The sequence below is a fragment of the Rosa rugosa genome, chromosome 6 (genome assembly GCF_958449725.1).
Source record: "Rosa rugosa chromosome 6, drRosRugo1.1, whole genome shotgun sequence".
NCBI lineage: Eukaryota > Viridiplantae > Streptophyta > Magnoliopsida > Rosales > Rosaceae > Rosa > Rosa rugosa.
Window position 1 is genome coordinate 46,511,179 of NC_084825.1, and position 25,860 is coordinate 46,537,038.

The 25,860-nt window shown below is 40.6% G+C and overlaps 2 protein-coding genes and 1 long non-coding RNA gene across 3 annotated transcripts; 2 read left to right on the top strand and 1 right to left on the bottom strand.

Moving 5' to 3' along the window:
* Positions 1-656: 656 nt before the first annotated feature.
* On the bottom strand, positions 657-3,134 carry LOC133715706 (ras-related protein Rab2BV-like). Its single transcript, XM_062142324.1, has 3 exons — positions 2,972-3,134; positions 2,616-2,808; positions 657-1,528 (listed from the first exon to the last, which is right to left on the bottom strand). The coding sequence occupies exons 2-3, from the start codon at positions 2,778-2,780 to the stop codon at positions 1,043-1,045; spliced, it is 651 nt and encodes a 216-aa protein (XP_061998308.1). The 5' UTR covers positions 2,781-2,808; positions 2,972-3,134; the 3' UTR covers positions 657-1,042.
* A 2,845-nt stretch (positions 3,135-5,979) lies between these two features.
* On the top strand, positions 5,980-8,968 carry LOC133715707 (uncharacterized). The gene is made up of 3 exons (XR_009849186.1): positions 5,980-6,800; positions 7,475-7,550; positions 8,476-8,968. It is a non-coding gene; the product is annotated as an uncharacterized LOC133715707 (long non-coding RNA).
* A 921-nt stretch (positions 8,969-9,889) lies between these two features.
* On the top strand, positions 9,890-13,906 carry LOC133715703 (cucumisin-like). The gene is made up of 9 exons (XM_062142322.1): positions 9,890-10,039; positions 10,193-10,394; positions 10,534-10,777; positions 10,881-11,394; positions 11,727-11,830; positions 12,089-12,328; positions 12,407-12,518; positions 12,617-12,809; positions 12,947-13,906. The coding sequence occupies exons 1-9, from the start codon at positions 9,947-9,949 to the stop codon at positions 13,477-13,479; spliced, it is 2,235 nt and encodes a 744-aa protein (XP_061998306.1). The 5' UTR covers positions 9,890-9,946; the 3' UTR covers positions 13,480-13,906.
* Positions 13,907-25,860: the final 11,954 nt, after the last annotated feature.

Here is a 25,860-nt window from a genome sequence, read left to right on the forward strand (position 1 = left end):
CATATTCTTAGCTTCCACAGCCACTCAGTGTAGAATTAAAAGTTGTGCCTTTTCTCTGTTGATTCTTAAGAAGCTTCTTGAGTTTGTTCTAAGCATAGCTGGCCTAACCAATTAAAGCAAAACATTGTTATTATAGTGGTTAGATACATAAACGAAGTTTGCCTCCTCTGCTTTCGTTTTTCTCCTTCTCCTTTTCCATCATATAAAGAGAATAGTTTCAAAAGGAAAGAGGGTTTTCACAAGCCTTGATTTGTTATGGTCAACTCAAACTTTGTGGTGGACTCTCTGTTGAGGCATATAAATGATTGATGTCTAGCTAGGATTTGAAGGTCTTCCTGGGAGGTATAAGTGCTTGGGTAGATTGTGAGCAAGAACCAAAAAAAGTTTGGAATCTGCAATTGTAATGATGTTAACAATATACTTTTGCCTTTGTTATACCAAGTGTTTGGGATTCTTTATCAGGATTAACTGGAGAAGCTTTGAAGCAGTTTCATCAACTATTTTGACTCAGATAATGCCCTCCTTAATACAACCATTTCTATTTGAGTTGTTTAATCATCAAATCCTTAGCCTATGTTTGGTTGTGTGTTACAGAGTGATATGAATAAGCTTAAATCTCTATCTTTTAGTTTTATTTTCTTGGTAAAGAAAAAGTACAAACTAAAAAATAGTATATACATGGAAAAATTTATTCCAGTATCAATCAAGTACAAATTCACAATAATAAAAGGAGAAATACAAGAAGAAAAAGTAACAATAATATGAAACTATACTTACAGTGCTTGTTTCATCTAATCTTTGCCTATACTGAGAGAGACCCTGATTAGCCTCCCATACTTCCAGGTACCAGTGCAAAACATTAGAGACAGCCGAAGGGTGTCGTGTACTTCTTCTACTATGGTCAACTAAAACCAGCTCTGCTCTTTCTCTTTGGCCTCTAGAAGTAAATGCATGAAAAGAAGCTAGAATGTATCCCCCTTCCTGTCAAAAAACCAAAATTGTATATGCCTACTTTTGCTTTTCCTTTTATAGTTAGATGTTCTTAGTTAGAGCAACAAGTTTTCTTATTCATGTCACCCGATAGATTTGCAACATTGATGGTAGTTCCTTGAGGAAGTCCAGTGGTCGAAGCTGCCTCCTGTGCTGCTAGTGCCTTCTTGCTTATTATGTGGTAAATATCCAACAAAATAGTCTGAAATGCATTCTCAACATTAAAGGCCTCCAATGCTGAAGTTTCTAAAAATGAGAGACCTTCCTTCTCAGCCAAGAGTTGAGCATCTTCTCCTGGGACAGCTCTCAGGTGATTGAGGTCAGATTTATTACCGGCCATCATAATGACAATATTTGAGTCTGCATGGTCTCTGAGTTCGCGTAGCCACCGCGTCACATTGTCAAATGTTTGCCTTTTGGTTATGTCATAGACCAATAGAGCACCAACAGCACCTCTGTAGTAAGCACTGGTTATGGCTCGGTACCTCTCTTGACCTGCTGTGTCCCATATTTGTGCTTTCACTGTCTTCCCCTCTACCTACATTAGAATAACATCATAAATTTGCTGTAAATACCAAGTATCTTAAGATGGAAAGTATACACCAGGCCACTGATGAGAAGAGGCATGCTACTACTTATGGAATGTTAACATTGGTTATTGCTTTGGTTTCAACTGTTCTTATCTAGTAAAGGACCTGTTTTATGAAGATGGGGAATTTAGAATGACTTATCAAATATCATTGTGCAGTTACTGCCTTAAAGTTGCATGTCATACACGGTTTCTACCTTTCATCATAAGAGAACACCATACATAACCTACACACAACCTTGACACCAAGCACTTACGTTATATCTTGAAGTTAAGATATGGTAGTATCATAATTGGGTACAGTTTGTGTAATTTAGGTTCAAAAGGTTCAAATGCTACCAAACAAGGTAAGTACAAAACAGAACGGCAGGCAAGGACTTTACCTGAATCATAAGGCTAGTCATCTAGAAATACCACCAAGGGACTTTCTTTTCATATAAGACATCTAAGAACAACAACCACCTAGTGTGGGAACTTTGCCTGTGTCCACAGTAGAGGGAGATAAAAAAATCTTCTATCAACCAAAATTTGTATTTGTTTGCTTTTTCCATCTGTCTTGCATTTCATTTGTGTTGATTTCAATCAATTTGGAATGATCAAAAGGGATTTGTACGATTCTAATTCATGGATTTCTCAACTAAAAATTTGAAGGATTTCCCATACTTCCTAACCTCAACCTAACCTTACAGCCTGACACACCCTCGTGCTCTAAGTTTCTCAATCATCAATGCCTTATCACACCCTTTGGTTCTAGGTCTCTTTGAAACAACTGTTCTTAACATAGACATGCTCGTAATACCTCTACAACTTCTTTTAGACCCAAAACTCTTGACCAAATCCTAAAAACTAATACCATCACACCAATACATAGAAGTCTAAACCATATTCCCCGTGGACAAGAAATAACCAAACTATACTCCAACATTGTTTTCTAGTCAAAATAGAAAAACCTGATCAATCATATACCAACATTGATGTTCAAACACATTAAAATGCAGGAAATTGGAACTTAATTTCAACTCTAGAGCAAACCAACCTGTAATGTCCTGGTTGCAAATTCAACTCCGATGGTGGACTTGGACTCCAAACAAAACTCATTCCTCGTAAACCTGGAAAGAATGTTGGACTTTCCGACACCCGAATCTCCAATCAACACAATCTTGAAGAGGTAATCATATTCGTGATCGACCTTGTACGCCATATGTTCTACTCCTTACACCACCCCAGACCTGCCAGATGCAATTCGCCCATAAATACCAAGAAAAAGAAATGCCATTAACAATCATAAAACAAGAATCAAAAAAGCATTTTCCTATACCAACATTTTTAGTGTCAATAAGTTTTTCCTAGATAAAAATGGAGAGTGATCGATACAGAAGAAGGGAGACTAACCATAAAACAATGGTGTGCAGAATGGTGATAAAGAATGATTATTGGGATTTGAAAGCTCTGTTTTGTTGGCGATGTTATTGCATTGAAGAGATTTGAGGAAACGGAGAAGAGAGAAGAGAAGAAGAAGAAGAAGAAGAAAAAGGAGGTATTTTTCGAAGCCAATGAGAAGAAACAGAAAACGGATGAAAATGCACTTAAAACGGCCTTTCACGAGCGGAACTCGGAGTGTTTGTGTAAACGACCAATTGGACGACAAGGTGTACTAGATACCTCACATGAACCAACACGTCGTTATTGATGCTCATATATAGCACCAATCAAACCAAAGTGAACCAAACAAGATCAGTCCTGGGAAAAGTACTGTTCGACTTAGAACAAACGAACTTGGAAAGACGTACGGTTAGGTCCATATAATTATACACTTGTTGAATATGTCGACTGATTATCAACAATTAGAGATTTGTCCACAACCGACACATGATAATCAATCAAGAATCTCATATGATATTTTGGTTATTGTTTTACTCACATTTCATTTTCCTAAAGAACGAACGCTAATTAAAATTCGAACTCTTGTTATCAACCGAGATGATTTAGATTCCATAAATTCGGAGTGGACAGCCAATAAAAAAGTCATATATCCTTGATGACCATATCCCATTCTTTCCCTGCCGAGCCGCCTCTCTTCGCCATTCCAAGTACTCTCTGCCTTCCCTTTCTATAACATACCCTTAGCTTTTCACCGGTTAGAGAGGCCCTCTTGACCTTGTGTAGCAAATAACTGGTCCAAAATTTCTCCTTGTATTTTATGTTTTGTTTCTGTTCATAACTTCATAGATAGGAAAATATTGATGTACCTCGGTTAAATATATACGGCTTCTTTTTTGAGAAAAGATGTCAAACTATATTAAGCTGAAGTACCAGAAGGATTATAATCTAGTTCGATTACATACGGAAGTAAAATTAGGGGCCGGGTACAACACCCCACGAAGCTTACTGGCCATGAAACTATGAAAGAGAGCATAACGAGCGAATTGATGTGCCACTGTGTTCGCTTGGCAATGGAGAGTCCGAAAGAAAAGAAAGATGATGGAATACGTCATCGTACACACGTCCGAGATCATGACCTGTTGCTTCTACTTCTACATGGTATGTGAAAGATACATTGGAAAGCATATTCTCCCACTCCATTGATGGCATTTTAAGAGGTTGTTAGCTGGGGTAATACTTCATCCGGTGATGCACCCATTGAGTAAAATCTATATGCATGCATGACAGTATGAATATGATGAGCCTTTGCTTGAAAAGTGAAAATTATTGAAATGTACCCATCAAGGATGTTCGTTTCTACAATCAAGTCTATTTGTTGATTTGTTTGCCTAATAATTTTCGTTAGGCATTGTTTTTTTTTTTTTTGAAAGTTAATTTTATTGAAACAAATCAACGAGTACACTCGCTTAAGATGTCATCCCTTATGCATTCGGGAGCAGAACCAAACCAGGTTTGGCTTACATTATTAATTACAAGCTATACTAGCTATTTTATGTGCTACCTTGTTCGCCTCACGGGAAGCAAAGTTTACTTTGAACTCCACCTGAGATTGCAGAAGAGCTTTGACGTCTTCAATCAGAAAGCCATGCATAGAATAGTCGCCTTCTTCTTGTTTCAGTGCAGCTGCTAGTATAGAACAATCTGTTTCAAAAATAACCCGAGTATAGCTCAGGTCGGTGGCCATTTTTATTGCCTCGGACATGGCCTGCAGCTCCGCATGGAATGGTGTTGTAATGTTCAGCAGCGGACTGGCTGAGGCTGCTCTAAACTGCCCTCTTGAGTCGCGGAACACTATACCTGCTCCACTCTGCCCCAATTGAGCTTTGAAAGCTCCATCAATATTGCATTTTAGCCATCCCTCTGGTGGTTTCGTCCAGCCCTTACTTCTTGTGGAGTGTTGTTGCTCATGACTGTTTGCTTTCACAAAATCTTCCAGCCATCCCATAGTCATCAACACCACATCATGTGGATGTTGCTTATTGTCTTCCCATACCTTTGTGTTTCTATTCTTCCATATACCCCAGATGATCATCATAGCTTTGCTGAAAGTCTCCTTTCCACTATTATTCACCAAGTATAGCAGCCAATCCTTAAACTCAGTAATAATCGGAGGAGGCAATGGTATATTGGCTGCACTCCACACTTCTTGAGCATAGCTGCATCGAACAAAGACATGCATGTTGTCCTCGGCCTCAACTGTACACATTGGACACATTACATCACCCATGTATCCTTTGGAGCTCAAACAAATTCGATTAGGCAGAACATTCTCACATGATCTCCAAACCTGCAATGCTACCTTGTTTGGAACTTTGGCTTGCCAAATAGCTGTCCATACTTTAGTATAGACGTCTGGGATTCGTGGGGGAGCTAAGACTAGCCCCAATGCCATGTCTCGAGCCACATAGTATGCACTTTTGGTGGTGAATAATCCTCTCTTATGAAAATGCCAAATCAACTGATCTCTTGGAGCCCTTCTACTAATTGGTATTTGTAGAATTAAGTCCCGGTCTGTTGGTGAGAACCATTGCTCGATTTTTGCTACATCCCAGCACATAGTTTGTGAACATATTAACTCACATACCCGTGTAGGAGTATCTCTTGGTTGGGGTGATATAGGGCAGCAAGGATAAGAGTCCGGCAACCATCGATCCCTCCATATATCAATATTCTGACCATTGCCTACTTGCCATCTCAGACCTTGTACTAATACTGCTCTACCCTCCCAAATGCTTCTCCATGGGAAAGAAGGTTGGTCTCCTAGCGCTGCATGTAAAAAATCTCCATTGGAAAAATAGATAGCTTTGTATAATCTTGCTATAAGTGAGTTTGGATTCTTCACTATTGTAATACCCGAAAAATTCAAGTTAATTTCCGATGACGTTTTGGAAATGATTTCGTGGTCGTGGACACGAGTACGAAGCTTAGAGGAGTGTGGAATTAGTTCGAACGATTTTATTTTGAAAACTGAACGTTTTAGGGGGGTCAAAGGAGTTGACTTTTTATACATTGGGAAATTGGGAAAACTTTCTTCATGAAAGTTGTAGAGCGCGTCGATACGAGTTCGTGGACATATGGAACGTAATATTCGGAGTTCGTATGAATAAGTTACGAATATTTGAAAATTGGGATTTTCTATAAATATGAAAAAAAAATCCGAATATTGCAAATGAGGACAGAATTTCTGGAACTCCAGAAATTTCTCCCCATTTCTCTCCCGAGCCCAGCCGCGACCCCCTCCCTTCGTCACCTTCGTTCTTCCTCATCCGGCCACCGATTGATGTGAAACAAAGTGGGTTTTTCTGGTCTCGACCCCCTTTACGAGTTTGTAGAAGAAATCGAAGTGAAATACGAGCTGTATGAGGCTCTACAAGGTCGAGAAGAGAGCCTCGTCGGAGACGAAATCGCTCTTCCCCACTTTTTCTGGGCTCTACTTTGTCTGGCCATATCTTCCTCTACAGGCCTCCGATCGACCTGATTCCAAAAGCAATTTTTCTCACCGTGAAGTTTTCTACAACTTTCCAGAAGACATCGACTTGAGATAACCATCGTGGTGGCCGCTAGAAGACCGAGAAGCCGCACAGCCGAGCTGGAAATCTTCTTCCTTCGCCACCTTGGTTCTCCCAGCTCCGGCCACTATAGCTCGAGTTCTTTGAGGGCTTTTCTAGCCCAGAGGAAGTAGAAGCTATCCCCAAGAAGGCTTGCAGCGATTTGATCCGGGGTGATCGAATTTTGAAGATTGGGAAACTAGGGTTCTTCGGGTTTCAAAACTTGCGAGGTAAAATTCTACTTTTTGGCTTATAATCTGACTTGGTGTAGTTATGAAAAGTGAAATTGGAGTTGAGTTGAAGGACTTTGATGTTGGGAGTTTTGTCTAATTTTGACTTTGGATGGGTGGCGGTGCCGCCACTGTGATGGTGGTTTCCGGCGACCTCCGGACACCCCAAGGACAGTTTCTGTCCATTTTTGTGTTCTACGTGTCGATACGATCGTTTGCATATATAATTCATAATTTTTGGATATCGTATGATGAAGTTATGAATTTTTAAGTTTCGATCGATTTCGATCGTTAGATTTGTGATATGTGAAGTTAGGACCGTCAGATGGACTTGTAGTTTTGATACGATGATCTTATGACTGTCCCAGTGGCTTTGTGTGGTCATGGGCGAAGATCCGACCGTTGGATCTTCGTATAAATGCAAAACGGTGATTAGGGAGGCGATTCGTGAGAATCCGTCCGTCGGATTTTTGTATAAATTTGTGAAGATGTTAGTAAGGACGATTCAGGAAGATCTGACCGTTGGATCTTCGTGATGATTTTTGGGGGGTGATCCTAAAGGCGATCCGTGAGGATCCGACCGTTGGATCATCATTTAATTTCGATCCGACCGTTGGATTGTCGTTTGAGTATGTTTTTGAGCTATTGGCTAAGTTAAGGTCATGTGTGATTAGGTGATTGACGGTCTCCCTTGGGTGAACGATTTCGGTGTGTATTGTGTTGAATTGAAGACGCAGCGGGAATATCGAGGTGAGTAAATCGCACATGGTTCATTCACGAACCGAAATTCGGTGATTTTATTTAATTGAGAAATTGTGGAAATTGTTTTACTAAAATAAATATTTGTTTTAAATTATATGGACTTGATCGACTACGGTCCATAGGTAAGTAAAATGTATTTAAACTATAAAAATGAATTTCTAGATTTTATTGCATGTGAACTATAGTTGGTATTAGTGGTCACTCTTGTGTGGGTGACTACGTATATATATATTTACGTGGAATATATATTGGATGGTGTGATTTACTGAGTTATATTTTGAGCATTACCCTTGGAATATGTGATTTATCTTAGATGTTGTGTTGTCTATGATAATGGGTAATTGAGTAAAGTGCGATAGTTGAGTCGTTGAGATGAATTAAATGAAGAGTCGAGTGAATTGAGAAAAGCAGTCATTCGTAAGGTGAACCTTGGCCCAGGTGACACTTTACGATACAGTTAGAGCTCTAGTCTGTCTGCCGTCATACTGCTTGGGGGATAAACGAGTTATCATATGCCCTTGGGTATGACATGACATACTGAATGGGGTGATTAATATAATTAATCATAAGCCTGTAAGTATGATATACTGAATGGGGTGATTAATATATTTAATCATAAGCCTGTAAGTATAATATACTGCATGGGATGATTTATATAAATAAATCATAAGCCTGTGAGTATATATTGAGTAAGAAGTTGTTTATTATTGAGTAGTCATGATGAGATGTGAGTTGATTGATGCTTGAAGTGATGTTGTACACTTCAATTCTTATGCAAAACAAAATTAAAATGTGCTTGAGTTGATTGTGTTACTTTAAATCGTGCAATCCTTTCATTTACTCATACGAGCTTTGCAAAAAGCTTACCGGGTTTGTATTGTTGCAATCCCGGTACACTATTCAAACGGTGTAGCGGGTAATCCTACAGGTCAGGCGAATCGGGAAGGTGATCGAGCTGCTTAGAGAAATTGCATTGGGTAAATCTGGATTTATATTGTGAGGTTTATTATGCTCTTTTGAGTATTGTAAATTAAGTTGTGAGAGTGTGATGTAATAAGTAAATTGAAGATTGGTTTTTGTAATATTGAGAGGTGTGAAGTGTGGTTGTTTGTGAGAAAAAAATTCAGGACGTTATTTGTATTGATGTTAATCATGTTTCGGATTTGAATTGATTATTCAAAATTTGGGGCGTGACAACTATCCTCCAACCTTGTTTCGCTAGCATACCTAGGTTGAACCAATGCAAATTTTTGAATCCCATTCCACCTTCATTCTTGGGTACACACAGTCTATCCCAAGATCTCCAGTGAATCTTCTGTTTTTCTTCGGAGTCACCCCACCAGAATCCTGCACATAGCTGCTGAAGATCTTCACATAAACCAATAGGTAACTTATAGCAGTTCATCACATAATTTGGGACTGTCTGTGCCACTGCTTTGATCAGTATTTCCTTACCTGCTCCACTTAGCAACTTTGCTCTCCAACTAACCACCTTTTTAGTTAATGTTTCCTTCAGATAGCTGAAAGCTGCTGTCTTTGTTCTCCCCACGTAGGTAGGTAAACCCAAATATCTCTCATGTTTGTCAACTCTCTGTACGCCTTACAGACCGGCCAGGTTTTGTTGCACATGTTTGTCACTCTTTCGTTAGGCATTGTTGTTAGCTCCTTATTAGTTCATATATTAGACAACAAACTAAATGCCAACACTGACCCCGATTTTCAATCGCTTCATGATAAGATTGTAGATTGATTTATTTAGCTATGGATGTAATGATAAATGACATAGACGTAAAACATTCATATTCTTTGTTTTTCATCACGAGGTAGATATAAACAATAGCTAGATTGCTAGGATGTCAGAGGATTAGGTTGAAAAAATTATTACAGTAATAAGGCGGAAAACATCTATCCATCTACATATGTGATTTTGATTTAATTAGATATAAAATTAATATATAAGACAAATATGAAAATACCATAGCTACACCTACGAGCTTTTTCTTCTTTCTTTAAGTAAATCATATATTTGTTTGTTGGTTCCAAAAGCTAGCTTATTATATGTTAAACCTATCAGCTCTCAATAAACGCAAATTTCTCTCCATCTTATGAACTGTTCTCTTTTAAACTTCAATCTTTGTTATCTGTGGATAGAAAATGGTCAACTATTCAAAAGTTATGTTGCAACACTTTTGCATTAAGAACCGCTTGTTATTATCCAAGACATTTACTATTGTTTTGAAATCATTACACGCGTCCAGAACTGTAAAAGAGGCTACCTAGCTTACATGAAAATTTTCAAATCCTGCTATAAATATATGTTGAACTTCTTGGATGAGAGCACTCTCATTTGTAGGCTCAAGTAGCATCATACATAGAGTACAAGTATGCCTCTTCGATGGCTACTCCTTCTCAGCCTCATTGCCAATATTCTACTTCTCATTGATGCTACTCAATCAGTTGCTCGGGATGCCCGAAAGGTATATCTCCCAAGTTCTATTAGTCATATTCAGCCAAATTAACTAACATTAGCTTGTACATTTGATATGTAAAGATTTAGTAAGATCACTTTGCGTCGATCTTGCAAAACTTTGTATCACTTAAAATTTAATCGATATTGCAATTGGATGCAGGCTTATATTGTGTATATGGGCGACAAGCCAAAGAACGGGGTGCCAGTAACACCTGATCTTCATGTGAATATTCTACGAGACGTAGTTGACAACAACATTAATAATGATATTTCACATGAAGCTCTGCTTCTTCACAGCTACAAGAGAAGTTTCCATGGATTTGCTGCAATGCTCACAGAACAAGAAGCACAAAAACTAGCTGGTACTCCTGCAACCCTACATTTGCCTTGAATAAATATTACTGGTACTTGTACGGGAATGGATAGGGTAGTGTACATACATATAAATATTATAATTAATGTAAGCATGTGTTAAAATTTACATCGAATGTATGTATACAGGAATGGATGGTGTAGTGTCTATCTTCCCAAGCAAAAAGAAGAGCTACAAAACAACAAAGTCATGGGACTTCCTTGGGTTTCCACAAACGGTGGAGACAGGCCCCCTTGAAAGGGAGATCATCATTGGTGTGATCGATAGTGGAATTTGGCCAGAGTCGGACAGCTTTAGTGATGTTGGTTTTGGTCCTCCACCTAAGAAATGGAAAGGCATATGTCAAGGCAATGAGAACTTTACTTGTAACAAGTATGCCAACAAATTGATCCATATAAGACGATCACCGTACCTAACATGCATGTAAATAAATGAGCCTTTGTGCTAATATGAATTTAGTTTATTATCTTGACAGTAAAATCATTGGAGCACGGTATTACCATCATCCTCGACCCTTCAAAGAAGGAGAGATTGAGTCTCCAAGAGATTCAATTGGTCATGGAACCCACTGCGCATCAACAGTAGCTGGGAATTTAGTGAGAAATGCGAGCCGAAATGGTTTAGGGTTGGGAACAGCAAGAGGAGGAGTGCCATCAGCACATATTGCGGTGTACAAAGTATGCTGGGAGGATAACTGTGATGACGCTGACATTTTAAGGGCATTCGATGATGCCATTGCTGATGGTGTCGACATCATCACTGCTTCCATCGGAGGCGAAGTTCCAAATGATTTTTTGCATGACACACATGTAATTGGGTCATTTCATGCCATAAAAAATGGGATACTGTCTTCGATGTCCGCTGGTAACGAAGGTCCAAAAAAAAAATCTGTGACAAACTTTGCACCATGGGATCTTTCTGTGGCTGCTACCACCATAAATCGCCAGTTCATCACCAAGCTTCAATTGGGTAACGGTAAAATCTATGAGGTAATTAATAAACTAGTAAGGCCCACCCACTATGTGTGTGGAGATAAGTTAAAGATAATGGAAAAACTTCTCGTACAACTACCACATTTTCTGCTTTTTATTTATTTTTTTATATTTTATTTTATAATTTACCATATTATCCCTATTGATTAATATATTTCATGGTTTTTTAATACATAAAGGTTAAATTGGTAAAAAAAATCAGTTTTGGAGAGCAAGCTCTCTTCTCTTAATAATAGTATAGATATATAGCTTTGCAATTGCTATTCATAATTAATTAGTACTTCTCTACATTTATAAATAGTAACTTTTGTTTGTTTATTAACTGCCAGGGAATTTCACCTAATGAATATGACCTCAAGGGTAAATTCTATCTTTTAATTTATGGTGGAGACGCACCCAATAAAACAGAAGGTGGTAACGAGACTATGTCCAGGTATTCATCTTTTAATTAGGACAACATCCATTAAAGACTTATTAAGCTCGGGTATATATTCTTTACTCAAGAAAAGAAAAAAACTCGGGTAAATATTGTTTCTAACTTAATTGGTTATTAGTGTTCAATATGTTGAAGCTGACCCTAGTTATCATCCACACATCATGTTTTAGATTTTACGTCATTGAAAAGTGACCATTTGCAAAACTGCATATGAAGTATCCTGTTTAATATTTGATGTTACTAAATCAATTACAGGTATTGTTCCCCAAATAGCTTAGAAAAAGAATTGGTCAAAGGTAAAATTGTGCTTTGTGATAAAGGCCCCACTAAGGATGCGCTCGAGAATGGGGTTGGGGCCATACAGGGTGGTGCAATCGGAGTTATTTTGACGGGCGAAAAACTGGCCGAGGAGACGCGTGACGCTTATTTCATCCCTTCAACTTATGTCGATTTTGAAGAAAATAGCAACATTTACAAATACATAAATCAAACAGGGTAATTAAGGAACTAAGAAGAAGTTTAATTAACCGTGGATATTACAATATGCATATTAATTAATCTTGATTTTTATAGGAACCCCACTGCAACAATTTGGAAAAGTCAAGAGATTAATGATGTATTGGCTCCATACGTGCCCTACTTCTCATCAAGAGGTCCAAATCCTATGAATCCCAACATTCTCAAGGTGACTAGCTTGATTCTATCGTAATGAAATCTTAATCTAGCAAGAGGAATGATATTGCAGGTGATGATCTAGAACATTTTTAACTTGTGGCCTTGCAGCCAGATTTAGCGGCTCCAGGAACTTACATTCTAGCAGCAGTTCCCCCAACTGGTGGTGATAGTAGAGCTGGATATGACTTTAAAACTGGGACATCAATGGCGTGCCCCCATGCTACAGCCGTTGCTGCATACGTCAAATCATTTCACCCGGAATGGTCACCCGCTGCTATCAAATCAGCTCTCATCACTACCGGTTGGTTTGAATAATTTTCAAAGAAGAGTTTTTGATCTCTTGTAGGATAGTAGTGTTATGTTGATGAATATTGGACTAGTTATCGGACTAAAAAAGAAATGACCTAATCATCCTTGTGCATTTTCAATCTTTTGCAGCTAAACCTATGAGTGCCAAAACTAGCCCGCAAGCAGAATTTGCATACGGAGCTGGCCTAATAAACCCTTCTAGGGCTCCATATCCTGGTTTGATATACGATCTTGATGTACAAGACTATGTAGATTTTTTGTGTTCACAAGGATACAGTGGTAATCTATTGGAACAAGTAACTGGGGACAAAACTAGCTCATGCTCATCAAAATCTAATAATGAAAAAGCCATTGATCTGAACTATCCTTCTTTAACTCTTTGCATTAAGGATCCGGAATTCGTCAATGGGGTCTTCCATAGAACTGTCACTAATGTTGGATCATCGAACTCCACATACATAGCTAAAGTGTTGGCTCCATCGGGACTCAAAATCAATGTGGATCCAAGTGTGTTGTCGTTCACATCTCTAGGACAAAAGAAATCTTTTGTTGTCACAGTAAAAGGGCCGATTGAGAAATCAAATATAGCATCTGCGTCTTTGGTGTGGGATGATGGTGCTTTCCAAGTCAGGAGCCCCATCGTTGTCTATGTTACAGTTTAATTAAGAGGTGTGTCGTGTATTAAAAAATAGGTGAAATCAAAAGCTTATTATTGAAAAGGTGATTACCTCAACTGTGGTAAGTGGGGTGACTTTATCTTCTGCATGAGTGGGAAGAATCGACAAGCGATAAAGAGACTTCGTAGGTAGTTTTATTTAAATTCGGAGTTTGGTTATTGTTTGTTTTAGTGCTTCATGGTTTAAAAGGTGGGTGTGCTTAGAGGTACACTTCTTTTGGGTGTGCTTATTTAGTGTACTCTGTGTAATGGCTTTTTCTGACGGCCCTATGGGCAGGCCATTATTGTACTGCTTGCTGAAATGCTTAATGAGATTGACCTCTTCAACTCAAAAAAAAAAAAAAAAACTTAATATTGAAAATGTCCAAGTCTACGGTTACATTTATAATAATATGCCTCCAATCTTTGGTCTATGGCCTATATCTTATTTGCTTACTCGTTTAAGCTTGCTGTGAAAAACTAACTTATTTACATAATTTATATTTGACCTAACAATATGAGACATTTACTTTCTTTTTTTGAAAAATTTAAAATTTTATATTAAACAAAAAAATAACAGCTAGGGAGTAGGGGAATATGAAGCCAAAACAAAAAAAAAGTCATACAAAAACATAAACAAGAATAAACATGGCCAATTGAATTAAAGATTAAGACACATAGTGAGCATGCGATAGTTTATCTTTACTAGTTAGAGCCGCCTCCCTTTCTCTCTGCTAGGGTTAGGGTTAGGGTTCTTGGTTCTCTCTATCAACGTAACAATGAGTTCCGTTGATGCCATGGCCGCAAGGCTAGCTTCATCTCTCGTGATTGCTGAAGGAAAGAAACAAGTTTACCTCCGTCCTACGCAAGGCCAGGGTTTGATCAGTCAGAGGTTTTCATGGTGGGAAAGTTGCTCACTGCTCGGGATTATAAGATCCGATCCTTTCTTGGGATGTTTCGCAATGCATGGCGGATCAATGGATCCCTGCAGGTGGAGGAGGCCGACGATCAGAGGGTTCTGTTCACTTTGTCGGATCCTTCGGACCGAGTTCGTATCTGGAAGGGTGCTCCGTGGGGGTAAAATCATGCACCGGTGGCGCTGGCATGTTATGATGGTGTGGTGGCCGTGGAAAAGGTTCCTCTGACCATGGCCTCATACTGGATAACACTGAAAGGTATTCCCCCTGCTTTTAGGTCTGAAAGAGTGATGACCATGATTGGTTATACACTTAGGGACTTTTCAGGAGATTGATAAGACTAGGAAGAAAGCCGGAAAGCTTCGCATTCGGGTGGAAATCCCACTGAACAGGTCGCTGCCATTTAAACGATGGTATTTGGTGGAAGATGAGGTTGAGTTCCTTTGCAACTTCAAGTATGACAAATTGTTCGGTCGGTGTTCCATCTGTGGATTGGTGACGCATGTCGGTTTGCCTTGCTCGGGGCCGGCGCTGGAGGAGGATGATGACGGGGCTGAGAGGACGGTACTGGGATCGCAAACTGGCCTTGCACCGCCGACAACTTTGACTGGAGGTATGCAGATGCCGCCGGGATCTTCGGTGTCGAGTTCGGGGATGAAGGGAGGCAGCAGCTCGGGCTTGAATGGTAGGCTTTTGATTCCTGGTAAAACCCTAGTGTTTAAGACCCCTATCCCTCAGCCGGTTGTGGAACCTCCTCTGAGTTCTTTCTTGAACAAACCTCGGAGGCAAGTGGTGATCAGAGAGCTCCAGGAAACTGCTATGACACCAGAGCGCGTTACCGGTAAGCGTCGAGGCCGGTCTGAGGAGGGAGTGACTATTTCCCCAAAGAAGCTTAAGCTTAGCTTGGCTGTAGGCAAGCGTAATCTGACTTTGGAGCCGGAAAACCTAGGTTTGGTCTCCTTGCCGGAGGAGGGAAGCTCTAGTAGGGGGAAGAGGAAAAGAGGTCGTCCGGTTGGCAGTAGGAATAAGCTGCCATATGGGGAGAAAAAGAAAAGTGCAGAACAAGAGGCTGGGCGAGTGCAGAAGGCTTCCAAAACAAGTAAGGTGAAGGCAGCAGCTGCTGGTATGAGCTCCAACTCGAAAGGGAAGGAGCTAGTTATTTACTAATTTTCTTTCAGTTGGGTATGAGCCTGTGTGAGTGGGGACAAGCTTCTATGACGTTTCTAGTTGTTTAGTTTGTACCACAATTGCGTGATTGGCAAGCTAGGGCTAGTTGAATGATTTCCTTTCCGTAGGAGGCGAGGTTTGTTCTATTCTTGTATCGGCTCGCTTAAATGTGAGCGTCCCAGAGATTCTAATGAGTTCGCTATGGTTTAGATAGGTAGTTCGGATTTTCTTGCCGGATGGCTTATGTAAACTTTATAGACTTTAGCCCTTGGCTGTTGATCTAATGCATTCAACTTCTATTTCAAAAAAAAAAATAGTGAACATGCGATTACAGGTAAGGTAAGGGTCCCGCAAACTTATTAGGCCTCGTTTGGTCTTTAATTTTTTTATTATGAGACTTGAGGAGAGCCTTGAGACAATGAGACAGTACTTGTAACAGATACAGAGTTAATTGAAAACTCAATTTCAATATGACGAATAATATGACCGATGCATATTTTTACTTAATATATAAGATATGTAAGTCACCAAGTTTGACATGAATTCTTATCCACCCAACCGTTCACTGCTTATGTTTATAGAGTCATATCATATACAGGTATGTGACAGACAAGACTAGAAAAATTTTCCAGTTATGAATCAAGAATGAAACCAATGGGGGATGCCACCCACTCCTTCTATTGCCCTCTTGTAATATTAAATTTTACAAATCCCTAGATACCCAATTTGTGTGCGAGAGTAGGTATACCTTATAAAATGTAGAGTGAGTGATCAAATAATTGTATATAATTCTAAGGACTAAATTCAGTTTGCCCCCTCGAACTTTGGGGCAAACATCAGTTTGGTCCCTGACCTTTTTTTTTAATCATGATGGTCCTTACACTTTTATTTTTCATCACGCATATCCAAAATTCAAATTTTGATCGAAAGATGACGTCACAAGCTGAGTTGGCCCCGACATGCGGGCCCACTTTTCATACTTGGACCCTCAGTTCAGACGAAATGTCCAATCTACCCTTGTTTCCCATATTCTTCTTCTTCGAAGACTTCATCCCTCTTTCTCTCTCTCTCTCTCTCTCTCTCGCTCTCTCTACCCCTTTCTCTCTCTCTTTCTGGATTCACATGGCAAAGGATGATAAACTCCGATCCCAAACCTCTACTCAAATCCATAGAAAATCAAAGCACAAAATCACTAAACCTAACAAATCTGAGAAAGAGAGAGAGAGACCACAGCGACGGAGGAGACGAGGGCGTAGGCGGCGCAGAGAGACTAGAAGATGTCGTCCTACCACTTAGTCGACTCGTTGATGTCGTCCCACCAGGCTAGCACGAAAGCCGCGACCTCCATCGGTGCCGATATCAGCAGCGAAGGCGGTAGCATCCTCGTTATTTCGTCTCCGCCTCCGAGAAGCAAAAGCTACCTCCACCACCCAGAAAAGTCAAAACGGTGAGAAGCGGAGAAGAGAGAGGGTATTGACCCTCAACATCCAATCCACAGCCTCCTTACGAGTCCCAGCCAAAGACGAGTTGAATTGAAGGTTTGGATGAGGTGATACCGGACCTGGGTGGAAGAAAATTTGGGATTGAATTGAAGGTTTGGATGAGGTTTGGCCCAAAGCTTCGTTCTTGAATTAGATCATGGATCTGGCCCCGGAAGAACTTCAATTTCTTTCAAGGTTGTGCAGAAAGGGATCGATGGGTGGAGGGACGACTCGACGGTCGCCGGATCGGTTTGGTCATAGTGAAAGGGGAACTGGAGAATTTTCAATGGAAGGTTGAGGTTGCTGAATGCTTGTGTTGTTATCCAACTGAAGTTGCAACCTGAAAACCCACTTGTTTATCCAATTGTAGTTTGCTGAGAAGTGCGGTGGCCTGAATCTCAAGCTTGAAGGAGGACGGAGAAGAAGATTGAGAAGTTATTGGATCGATTTGGTTTAGGCTTTGGAGAGAGAGAAAATACATAAAAGAAAGGAAAAAAATTAGAAATTAGATTAAATTCTAATAAAAGAAAAAAGAAATTATATTAAATTGGAAATGTTCATTATGCCCTTCTTAGGGGTTCAAAATCTGAAAAGTGGGCCCTGCTGTCGGGTCCAACTCAGCATCTGACGTCATCTTTCGATCCAAATTTGAATTTTGGACGTGTGTGATGAAAAATAAAAGTGCAAAGACCATCATGATTAAAAAAAAAAAGGTCAGGGACCAAACTGATGTTTGCCCCAAAGTTGGAGGGGGCAAACTGAATTTAGTCCTAATTCTAACTTTATTTTTGGTATTTTTGATTTGACGTTATCACTCAAACTAAACACATCAAACCTACTTGCAATATACTCATCATTCTAGAATAATGAGTATTCCTAATGGACTTATTGCAAAACCCTATCCGCTAGAGCGTGAAAGAGAAAAACCTTAGTTTTGAGAAAACCAGTGAGTTACGGTAGAAGACGGCGATAGAGGCTGCAGATGAGATGGCAGTGCGCTAGGCTGCATCCTTGGGACTGGCAGATGCTCAAAAGCCAATGGATCTTCGTCCACCAAGAGGAGAAAAGCTGCGTCGGGCTCAGTTGTACTTGGTCAGAAAACTCTTGACCGCTAGGGCTTTTAGTAAGCGGTACACAGTCCAAGAGCATGAAGATCGCTTTCTGTTCATGCTTTCTGATCCTTCTGATAGGAATCGAATCCTCAGGAGGGGATGGGGATTTGATCGTTCTCGTCTGGTGTTGGCTCCATTTGACGGGGTCGGCGCCATAAAGGATGTTCCTTTGACTACTCTGGCATTCTGGATCAAAGTTCATGGCCTCCCGGTGGATTTCCATACTAACTGGTGCCTTCGATGGATCGGAAGTGCGTTGGGAAGGTTTCTGCAAAAGGAAACAATGGGGTTGGACGCAGGAAGGGTCCGGATTAGAGTGGAGATGGATTTGACGCAACATGTGATCTTCCAACGTAGTTTTACAGTGGATGATGGTGTTGATGTAGATCTAGACTTCTTCTTTGAGAATCTATGTGGCCGCTGCAGGGATTGTGGGTTGTTGACACATGTAGGGCTTCCTTGTTCTGGGCCACTGTTGTCGGAATTTTTCCAGGGTGCGACGACGCCAGCGCGGCTTAACTTGGAGCGAGTTCTGAATAGGGTGGTGTTTTGTTGGGAAGAGTTTGGTCTTTGGTATGCAGGAAGGTAGAAGTGGTTCAGGGGGATTACAGCTTCTCTTGCCCGTCACTAAACCCAAGCCTCGCAGAGAAATCCATATCCGGACTTTACCTGTTGAGATTGCACAGACCAGTGAACAAACCCCAACACGGGGTCTGACTGAGAATTCAGATGGAAGTCTGCCAGGGGACTTGACTTTGGTGGATCATGTTAGTACTAGTGATGGAGCAAGCCATGCAAATAGGGAGATTGTGGCAGCACCGTAACCTAATCTACGAAGGGAGAGAGTGGATGAAGATGGGGTATCCCCTAAGAAGCTGCGTTTAAGCTTAGCCATTGGACGTACCAATTTGGATGCTATTTCAATGGGTTTGTGTCCATCATAGTTGGTGCAAGGTGAGACAAAGAAACGGGGAAGACCCAAAGGTGCAAAGAACAAAGTGAAGGAGATCAAAGTTGTGAAACCTTCGCCTATGAAAAAATCACCGGCTAAGCGAGGAAAGAAGGTGGAAAAACTGGTCAACGGATTACCAGAAATTACTTTTGTTGGAACTCCTAATGGCTCAAACCCTAATAAGGGCAAGAAGCCGGTAGTTGCTTAATCTTTTTTTGCTTTCTATTTGTTGAATAATGGTCTATGTTGGGAAGAGTGTCTTTATGAGCCCATGTGGAAGTACTTAGTGTCACCGTACCACAATCGCGTGATTGGCATGTGGGATTAAGTAGAATAGATTGCCTGCAAAGGTGAGGTTTTTTTATTAACATAGACTACTCTTCGCTACGAATGTCAACACAGAGTAGTCGTTTTGTACTATTCTTATCTATGAATCATGGGCATACTATTGGTATGTACTCTTTATTTCAAAAAAAAAAAAAACTAAACTAAACAAATATTTTATGTTTTTTAATATTTAGAGGGTATTTACGTCAAATTTTTTAGGAAAAATGTGTCCTTACCTCATTTATACCAAAAAACCTACAAAATACCCCATCAAAAAAACTTTTTCCTCACTCACACGAACTTTTTGTGTTTTTCTTCCCATCAACACAATTTAGTTATTAAAATACCTTTAGTACCCTACCCTTTTTACACGTATTTACCTTTTAACTTTTTATTGTGAACAGTATATATATGTGCCTAAAAGTATAAACGGTCGAGATGCCGAAATGCGATCAAAAAGTGGGTCCCACAAAAGTTCCCTTAAAATCACCAAAACAAAATGATTCTTAGTGGAAAGGACGTATATATATATATAGGAGAAAAGGAGCTCAAGTTTAGTAAACCTAAACTCCTTACTTGAAAGAAGTCTAAAAGAGATATCAAGATGCTAAGTAGGATTCTTAGCAAGAAAATTACAATACCTGTATAGTTAATTAATTCTCAAGAATTTGGGTACAATGAAATCGAATCTAGTGTGCGAGAAGCATATGCTCATAGATTTAAATTCAATGAGATCTACAAAAGAGGATCTTTCATTGTAGACTCTCACAAATTCAAAATTTTAGAATTAACCGTCTCAGTCACAGGCGGCCAGGTTGAGATTGGTTTACTTGAATTGGTATTCGATTATGATTTTCGAGAATGGATTTATTTTACGATTTGAATTGATATTGGGCTTTCCGATGAATTTTTCGAAAACTTGAATATCATTTGAATTATGAATTATTATTAATCTCGCATATTTGTCTATCGATTTAAGAATCTTACACAATTTATTAATCACATTGGTTTATATATGTTTTCTCGAGCATGAAATTGTTATGAGATTTTTCGAGTGCGGTTGGGAAAGGTACTCGTGCTTTGGATTGCGATTGCGATTATTTATTTATGCAAGATTTTTGGAGAATTGAAATTGATTTTAATTATTTTTTGAACTTTCCGAAAATGATATTTTCGGTAGAATTTATGATTTTCTTTAATATCTCTCAAATTTATTTCGAATATGAATTCCTTTATGAATTGTGAAATCTTATTATTTAATTGTGATTATTTGATTTCGATATCTTTCGGCGATTTTCTGAGTACAGTTGGGAATCGTACTCGTGCTTATCCTTCCTTTGTGATTTTGGTTTCACGTGAGATTTCTGGAGAATGTTTTTATCGATTTCAAATTTTCTTATCACTATACTTGGGTTGTCGTATTTCACTACTAGCTAGCTCAATGCTCCTCCTTACAATACCTTGTTAATGGGCTCACTTGCCGAGCGTACAAGCTTATACTAGTGCAGAGACTCTGAATGGCTCCTAAATACAGAGGATAGCGATCCCGGGGAGACAAGTGCACTTCCGTACGCATGGATGAGTGCGATAAGACCAGGTGGAGTAGTTTTGATAGTTGGCCTGGACCCCAATCATCATCGACGCTTATAAAAAGAGGACCTCACTCCCCATTCTCGAGGTATTAATCATTCCTCATTTACACTTCTCTTAAAGATGGCTTTCACTATGCTCCCTACTAACTTGAGCGTCGGAGGAGCGAAGTCCGGAGTTCTTCCTGACAATCATTTCTTTTATAGTTTGCGGGGAACAAAAGCTTCAGCGAACACAATTGTTGAAGGATTCCCTCGCTCAGTAACTCTCAGTGGAATCACTCCTCAACATTTGGCGCCGTCTGTGGAGATCTGAGCAAAACGCTTAAGCTCTCCATGGCTGACGAGAAAATCACCCCCCAAGGAAACATTCTCCTTCCTCCGCCGGACAATCAGACGCCAAACATTCAACATGGGCTTTTCTTAACCCCTGAGGATCAGTTGATTTACCCAAACCCACTACCGTCCGAAGAGAGCAAACTACCAAAGGCTTCATCTACAGATCTTGCCCATAAGTTGGCCCAAATGAAGGTGGACATTCAGCAAATGCTCGCAGAAAAGGCGGAAGCTAACTACCGCTATAGTAACCTTCTGGACACATACAATAGGCTACAATACAGTAAAAAGAACAACGCTCAGTCACAAAATCTATTGTCTCGGCAGCGAGTAGTACCGCTTGACTACTCTCTCAACCCAAAGGAGCTTAAGGACAAGGGGACTGTCCCACCACTGCGGTGCGTGGAAAGTATCAAGGAAGTTGCTAACTTGAAGGAAGTCACTCGATCACGGTATAGCAAGCCAATCCTAATGATAAATGACCAAACTGCATCACTCTTATGACATATACAAAGCTTGGAAGAAAGGGTACGCCGAGCGGAGGCGACACCACATAATGTCTCGCCTAGGCCATAATTTACAAGGCGTCCGGGCCCATTCACTCAGCGGATTATGCAATCAGTAGGCGTTCCCGCTTCAAAACCTTTGAAGATAGCTCAATATTCAGGGAATTTTGACCCATACACTCATTTGGAGTACTTAAATCCACCATCAAATGCAAATACCATGATGACGCTGTCATTTGCCACTTGTTTCAGGAAATTTTGGCTGGAGAAGCCATAGGGTGGTTCTACAAACTAACCCCGGGCTCGATCAATTCCTTCCTGGGACTACATGATGCCTTCTTGGCACGGTTTGAGCTAATGGCAGATAACATGAAAGATTCAAGTCAGTTGTTCAAGATCCTCCAAGCGGATGTTGAAGGATTCCCTCGCTCAGTAACTCTCAATGGAATCACTTCTCAATATACCTTGTCGGTGGAAGTCAAACTTTTAGCCTGGGAGACTCTCTTTATTGTATGGTGAACATTTCTTTCCCTATGTTCTACCTTTCTATTTAACCAGCGAGGCTGGTTTGATTTTACGAGTTTTCTGCAAAAAAGATTTTATATATGTTTGCATGCATCGTTAATTTTTAAAGAGTAAAGCGGGAAAGTATTTAAAGTTCTTTTATTTATTAGGAAAAATTTCAGTTTAGTACCCTGAGGTTTGGGGGTAACATCATGTCAGTCCCTGCTGTTTCAATTTGATCAGCAACACCCCTGTGCTTTCAATTTCAATCAGCCGTGCCCAAATTTTACTGTTTTGTCCAATTTGAACGTTAACTTTGACGGAGGGGCCCACTTAAAGGGCTAAATGTGTCATTTCACACAATTTTCTTCTTTTTTCCTCCTCTCTCTCATCTCCGATGGTTTTCTTTCTTTCTCTTTTTCTCTCCTCATTCTCTCTCTGGGCTGCACGACCCTCTCTCTCTCTCTCTCACCCAAGCACTGCCATCGCCGGAAATCATGGCTTCCGGCCACCGATTCTTAACATTGCCACCACTACTAGAGCCAAACCCGACCCAAACCCAAAGAGAATCGATGATTGGCAGTAGCCCAGCCACCGTACACAGCCACCGGTCCTTGCCATCTTGCTTCCTCCAATTTCAGCAACTCCTCCATCTCCACCCACCTCCTCTCCAGTGACCCTTAGATCAACCCAATACTCAATCCCAACCCATCTCCTATTTGGTCATCAAAAGAAACCATCTCCGATTCCACTCTCTCCGACCTCCAAACCCTCTTCGTCTCCAACCTCGGCGAGCTCATCAAATTCGGCGAGTCCTGACGTCAAAACGAACTGAGGACCAAGCTAGGAGCCTCGACATCCCTCTCTCCATCCTCGACGACCACCCAAAAATCGATCTGGCCTTAGACGGCGCCGACGAGGTCGACCCCAATCTGGATTTGGTCAAGGGCCGCGGCGGCGCGTTGTTAAAGGAGAAGATGGTGGAGGCCGCGTCGGAGAAGTTCATGGTGGTCGCCGACGAGACGAAACTGGTGACGGGGCTGGGAGGAAGCGGGCTGGCAATGGGTTGTTCTTGAATATGGCGACCGCAGTGATCATTGCAGGGAAGGATGGAGTGGATGTGCAGACCAAGTGATTGGCTTTTTTTGGGATTTTGGTGGTGGTGATGGTGGTGTGGAGGTGAGTGCTAGAACCTCTGATTTGTACTTGTTATGTGTTGTGCAAAATGTTTATTGGTGTATTGTTAGAATGGTGAAATGGATAATTGATAGAGATTTGGAGGTTGGAGAGAGTAGAATCGGAGATGGGAGGTGGGTGGAGATGGAGGAATAGGGTCCTCCGATTAGATTTTTTTTTTTTTAAGGAAAATTGTGTGAAATGACAAATTTAGCCCTTTAAGTGGGCCCCTCCATCAAAGTTAACGTTCAAATTGGACGGAACAGTAAAATTTGGACACCGCTGATTGAAATTGAAAGCACAGGGGTGTTGCTGATCAAATTGAAACAGCAGGGACTGACATGATGTTACCCCCAAACCTCAGGGTACTAAACTGAATTTTTTCCTATTTATTATTTTGTCTATTCATACTAATGGTTTTTTAAATACTTTTTCCTAGGCTCTTTGGTTTCAAATGCCCAGTTTGCAGACTAATCTTGTTGAGGTCGGGCGTACTTGGAGTCGATGCATAGTTATCACTGCTTTCGCATTGTAGGATTTATGTATCCTACTCTTATATCTTGTATATCCTGAAAAAGTATTTGATTGCTCTAATTACCAATCTCTGATGTAATTGTAAATTGATATGATTCATAATTATATTATGTTATATTCCGTTGTGGAGTTTGGTTATGAATTATGGAGAGCATGTAGGCTCTAGAAGTTAAAGGTGGTTGTTGATCTGAGAAGTATTAGATTGTAGGTCTGGGCTCGGGTCAGGTCGGGCTCGAAATTTGGTGAGACCGAGACCGAGCCCGAATCAATCGGTCCGGGCCGGTTCGGGCTTTTTCAAAAATGGAAACCGACAGAAACCGACCCTAAATGGGCCGGTTCGGTCTTTGGGCTTTTCGGGCCCAAAATCTAGTTTCCCAGCTTTATGCAAGCTATACACAAAATTGGGTGAGAGGTGAGGTTTGAACCCCCGACCTCCTACATGAAAGCCTTGCTCCCAACCACTGAAGCACGAGACGCTGTCAATATAAATTGTGCAAAGTTTATATTTATTTCATCCTAGGCGGGAGAAATGAAACAAAACAAAACCCAAGAAGTCCAAAATCCTCTTTCACTTTCTAGTTTCTACTCCAAGGCCCAGATACAATTAAGAGGGAATGAGACTTCCATCTAACTCCATGAATTGAGATAGAAAAAGGAAAGAAACACCCAGAAACAAAAAGAAAATCAACAGACCACCGCCTGGTCCACAGTTTCACCAAAGGAGAAGCCCCACTACAGAGCTGTATATTCGAACCCAACTCCAGCTTCCAATTTGTTCCCACTTGTCCTTTGTTCCTGCCTTACAAAACTCTAACCAAGAAGCAGCTTTATCTAATAATTCAACACCTTGCATCCCCCTTTGATCAAAAAGACTTTTGTTTCTATTATGTCACAAAAACCACGGCACCACTCCAAACCATTCGAATTCTTCTTCTTTGACCACAGAAGCAACATGATTAAACTAAACTAAACTCTTTTCCTTCCATGCCTTCTGCAGCTGATAGAAAAGACAGAGCCCAGCAGCGCAACAGAGAAGAACATGCCCAGCACAACATGACAACAATCCCCCCCCCCCCCAGTGACGACGATGGGAGAATTGAAACGGCGGAGGCAAACTTCTGGAGCTTCGCATCTAATCAAGGACTCACTGGCGGAGGAGGATTTCGGAGACAGAGAGTGGTGCAGGAGTTCGGTAATGGATGGAGAGAGAGAGAGAGAGAAGGGTGAGACCGTGAGGGAGGGACTGAGGGACATTTCAGCTGGTAATCTGGGTTTTCAGAAATTGGTAATCTGGGGCTGAGTGCCTGAGATGGTATCGAGAAAGAGGGAGGTATGTGGCAACTAATACAAGATTCGGGTCTGTTCGAGCTTTCGGTCCCTCAAAATTTGAAGCCCGAGACTGAACCGATTATATGCATTCGGGTCGAGGTTTAGACCGAACCGAGAATTTCTATACCGAATCGGGCTTTTTTCCTCGGTTCGGGTCGGGTCCTCGATCTTTCGGGTCCGGACGCCCAGCCCTATTAGATTGTTTTTACAGGTTTTGGATAGTCCATTTTCAGTAGTGATTCTGCCAAATTTTCAGTAGAGTTATTTTTAAAGTGGGCCCCCTAAGCCACCTCAGATTTCAAGGTGAAATTCAATAGGTCCTGTCAATTACGATCAATCATACATGTCTAGTAGAATATTGTTATAAAATATTGTTGTCAGACATTTTCAATATGAACTATGTATATCTATACTATTATTAAGAGAAGAGGGTTTGTTAGCCAAAATCCAAAATTTTG

Coding starts and splice junctions, on each gene's coding strand:
- LOC133715706 (XM_062142324.1), bottom strand. CDS start 2,780: ATGGCGTACAAGGTCGATCACGAATATGATTACCTCTTCAAGATTGTG. Junction 1,529..2,615: donor TTGCAACCAGGACATTACAG/GTTGGTTTGCTC, acceptor ATTCTAATGTAG/GTAGAGGGGAAGACAGTGAA.
- LOC133715703 (XM_062142322.1), top strand. CDS start 9,947: ATGCCTCTTCGATGGCTACTCCTTCTCAGCCTCATTGCCAATATTCTA. Junction 10,040..10,192: donor TTGCTCGGGATGCCCGAAAG/GTATATCTCCCA, acceptor AATTGGATGCAG/GCTTATATTGTGTATATGGG. Junction 12,810..12,946: donor ATCAGCTCTCATCACTACCG/GTTGGTTTGAAT, acceptor AATCTTTTGCAG/CTAAACCTATGAGTGCCAAA.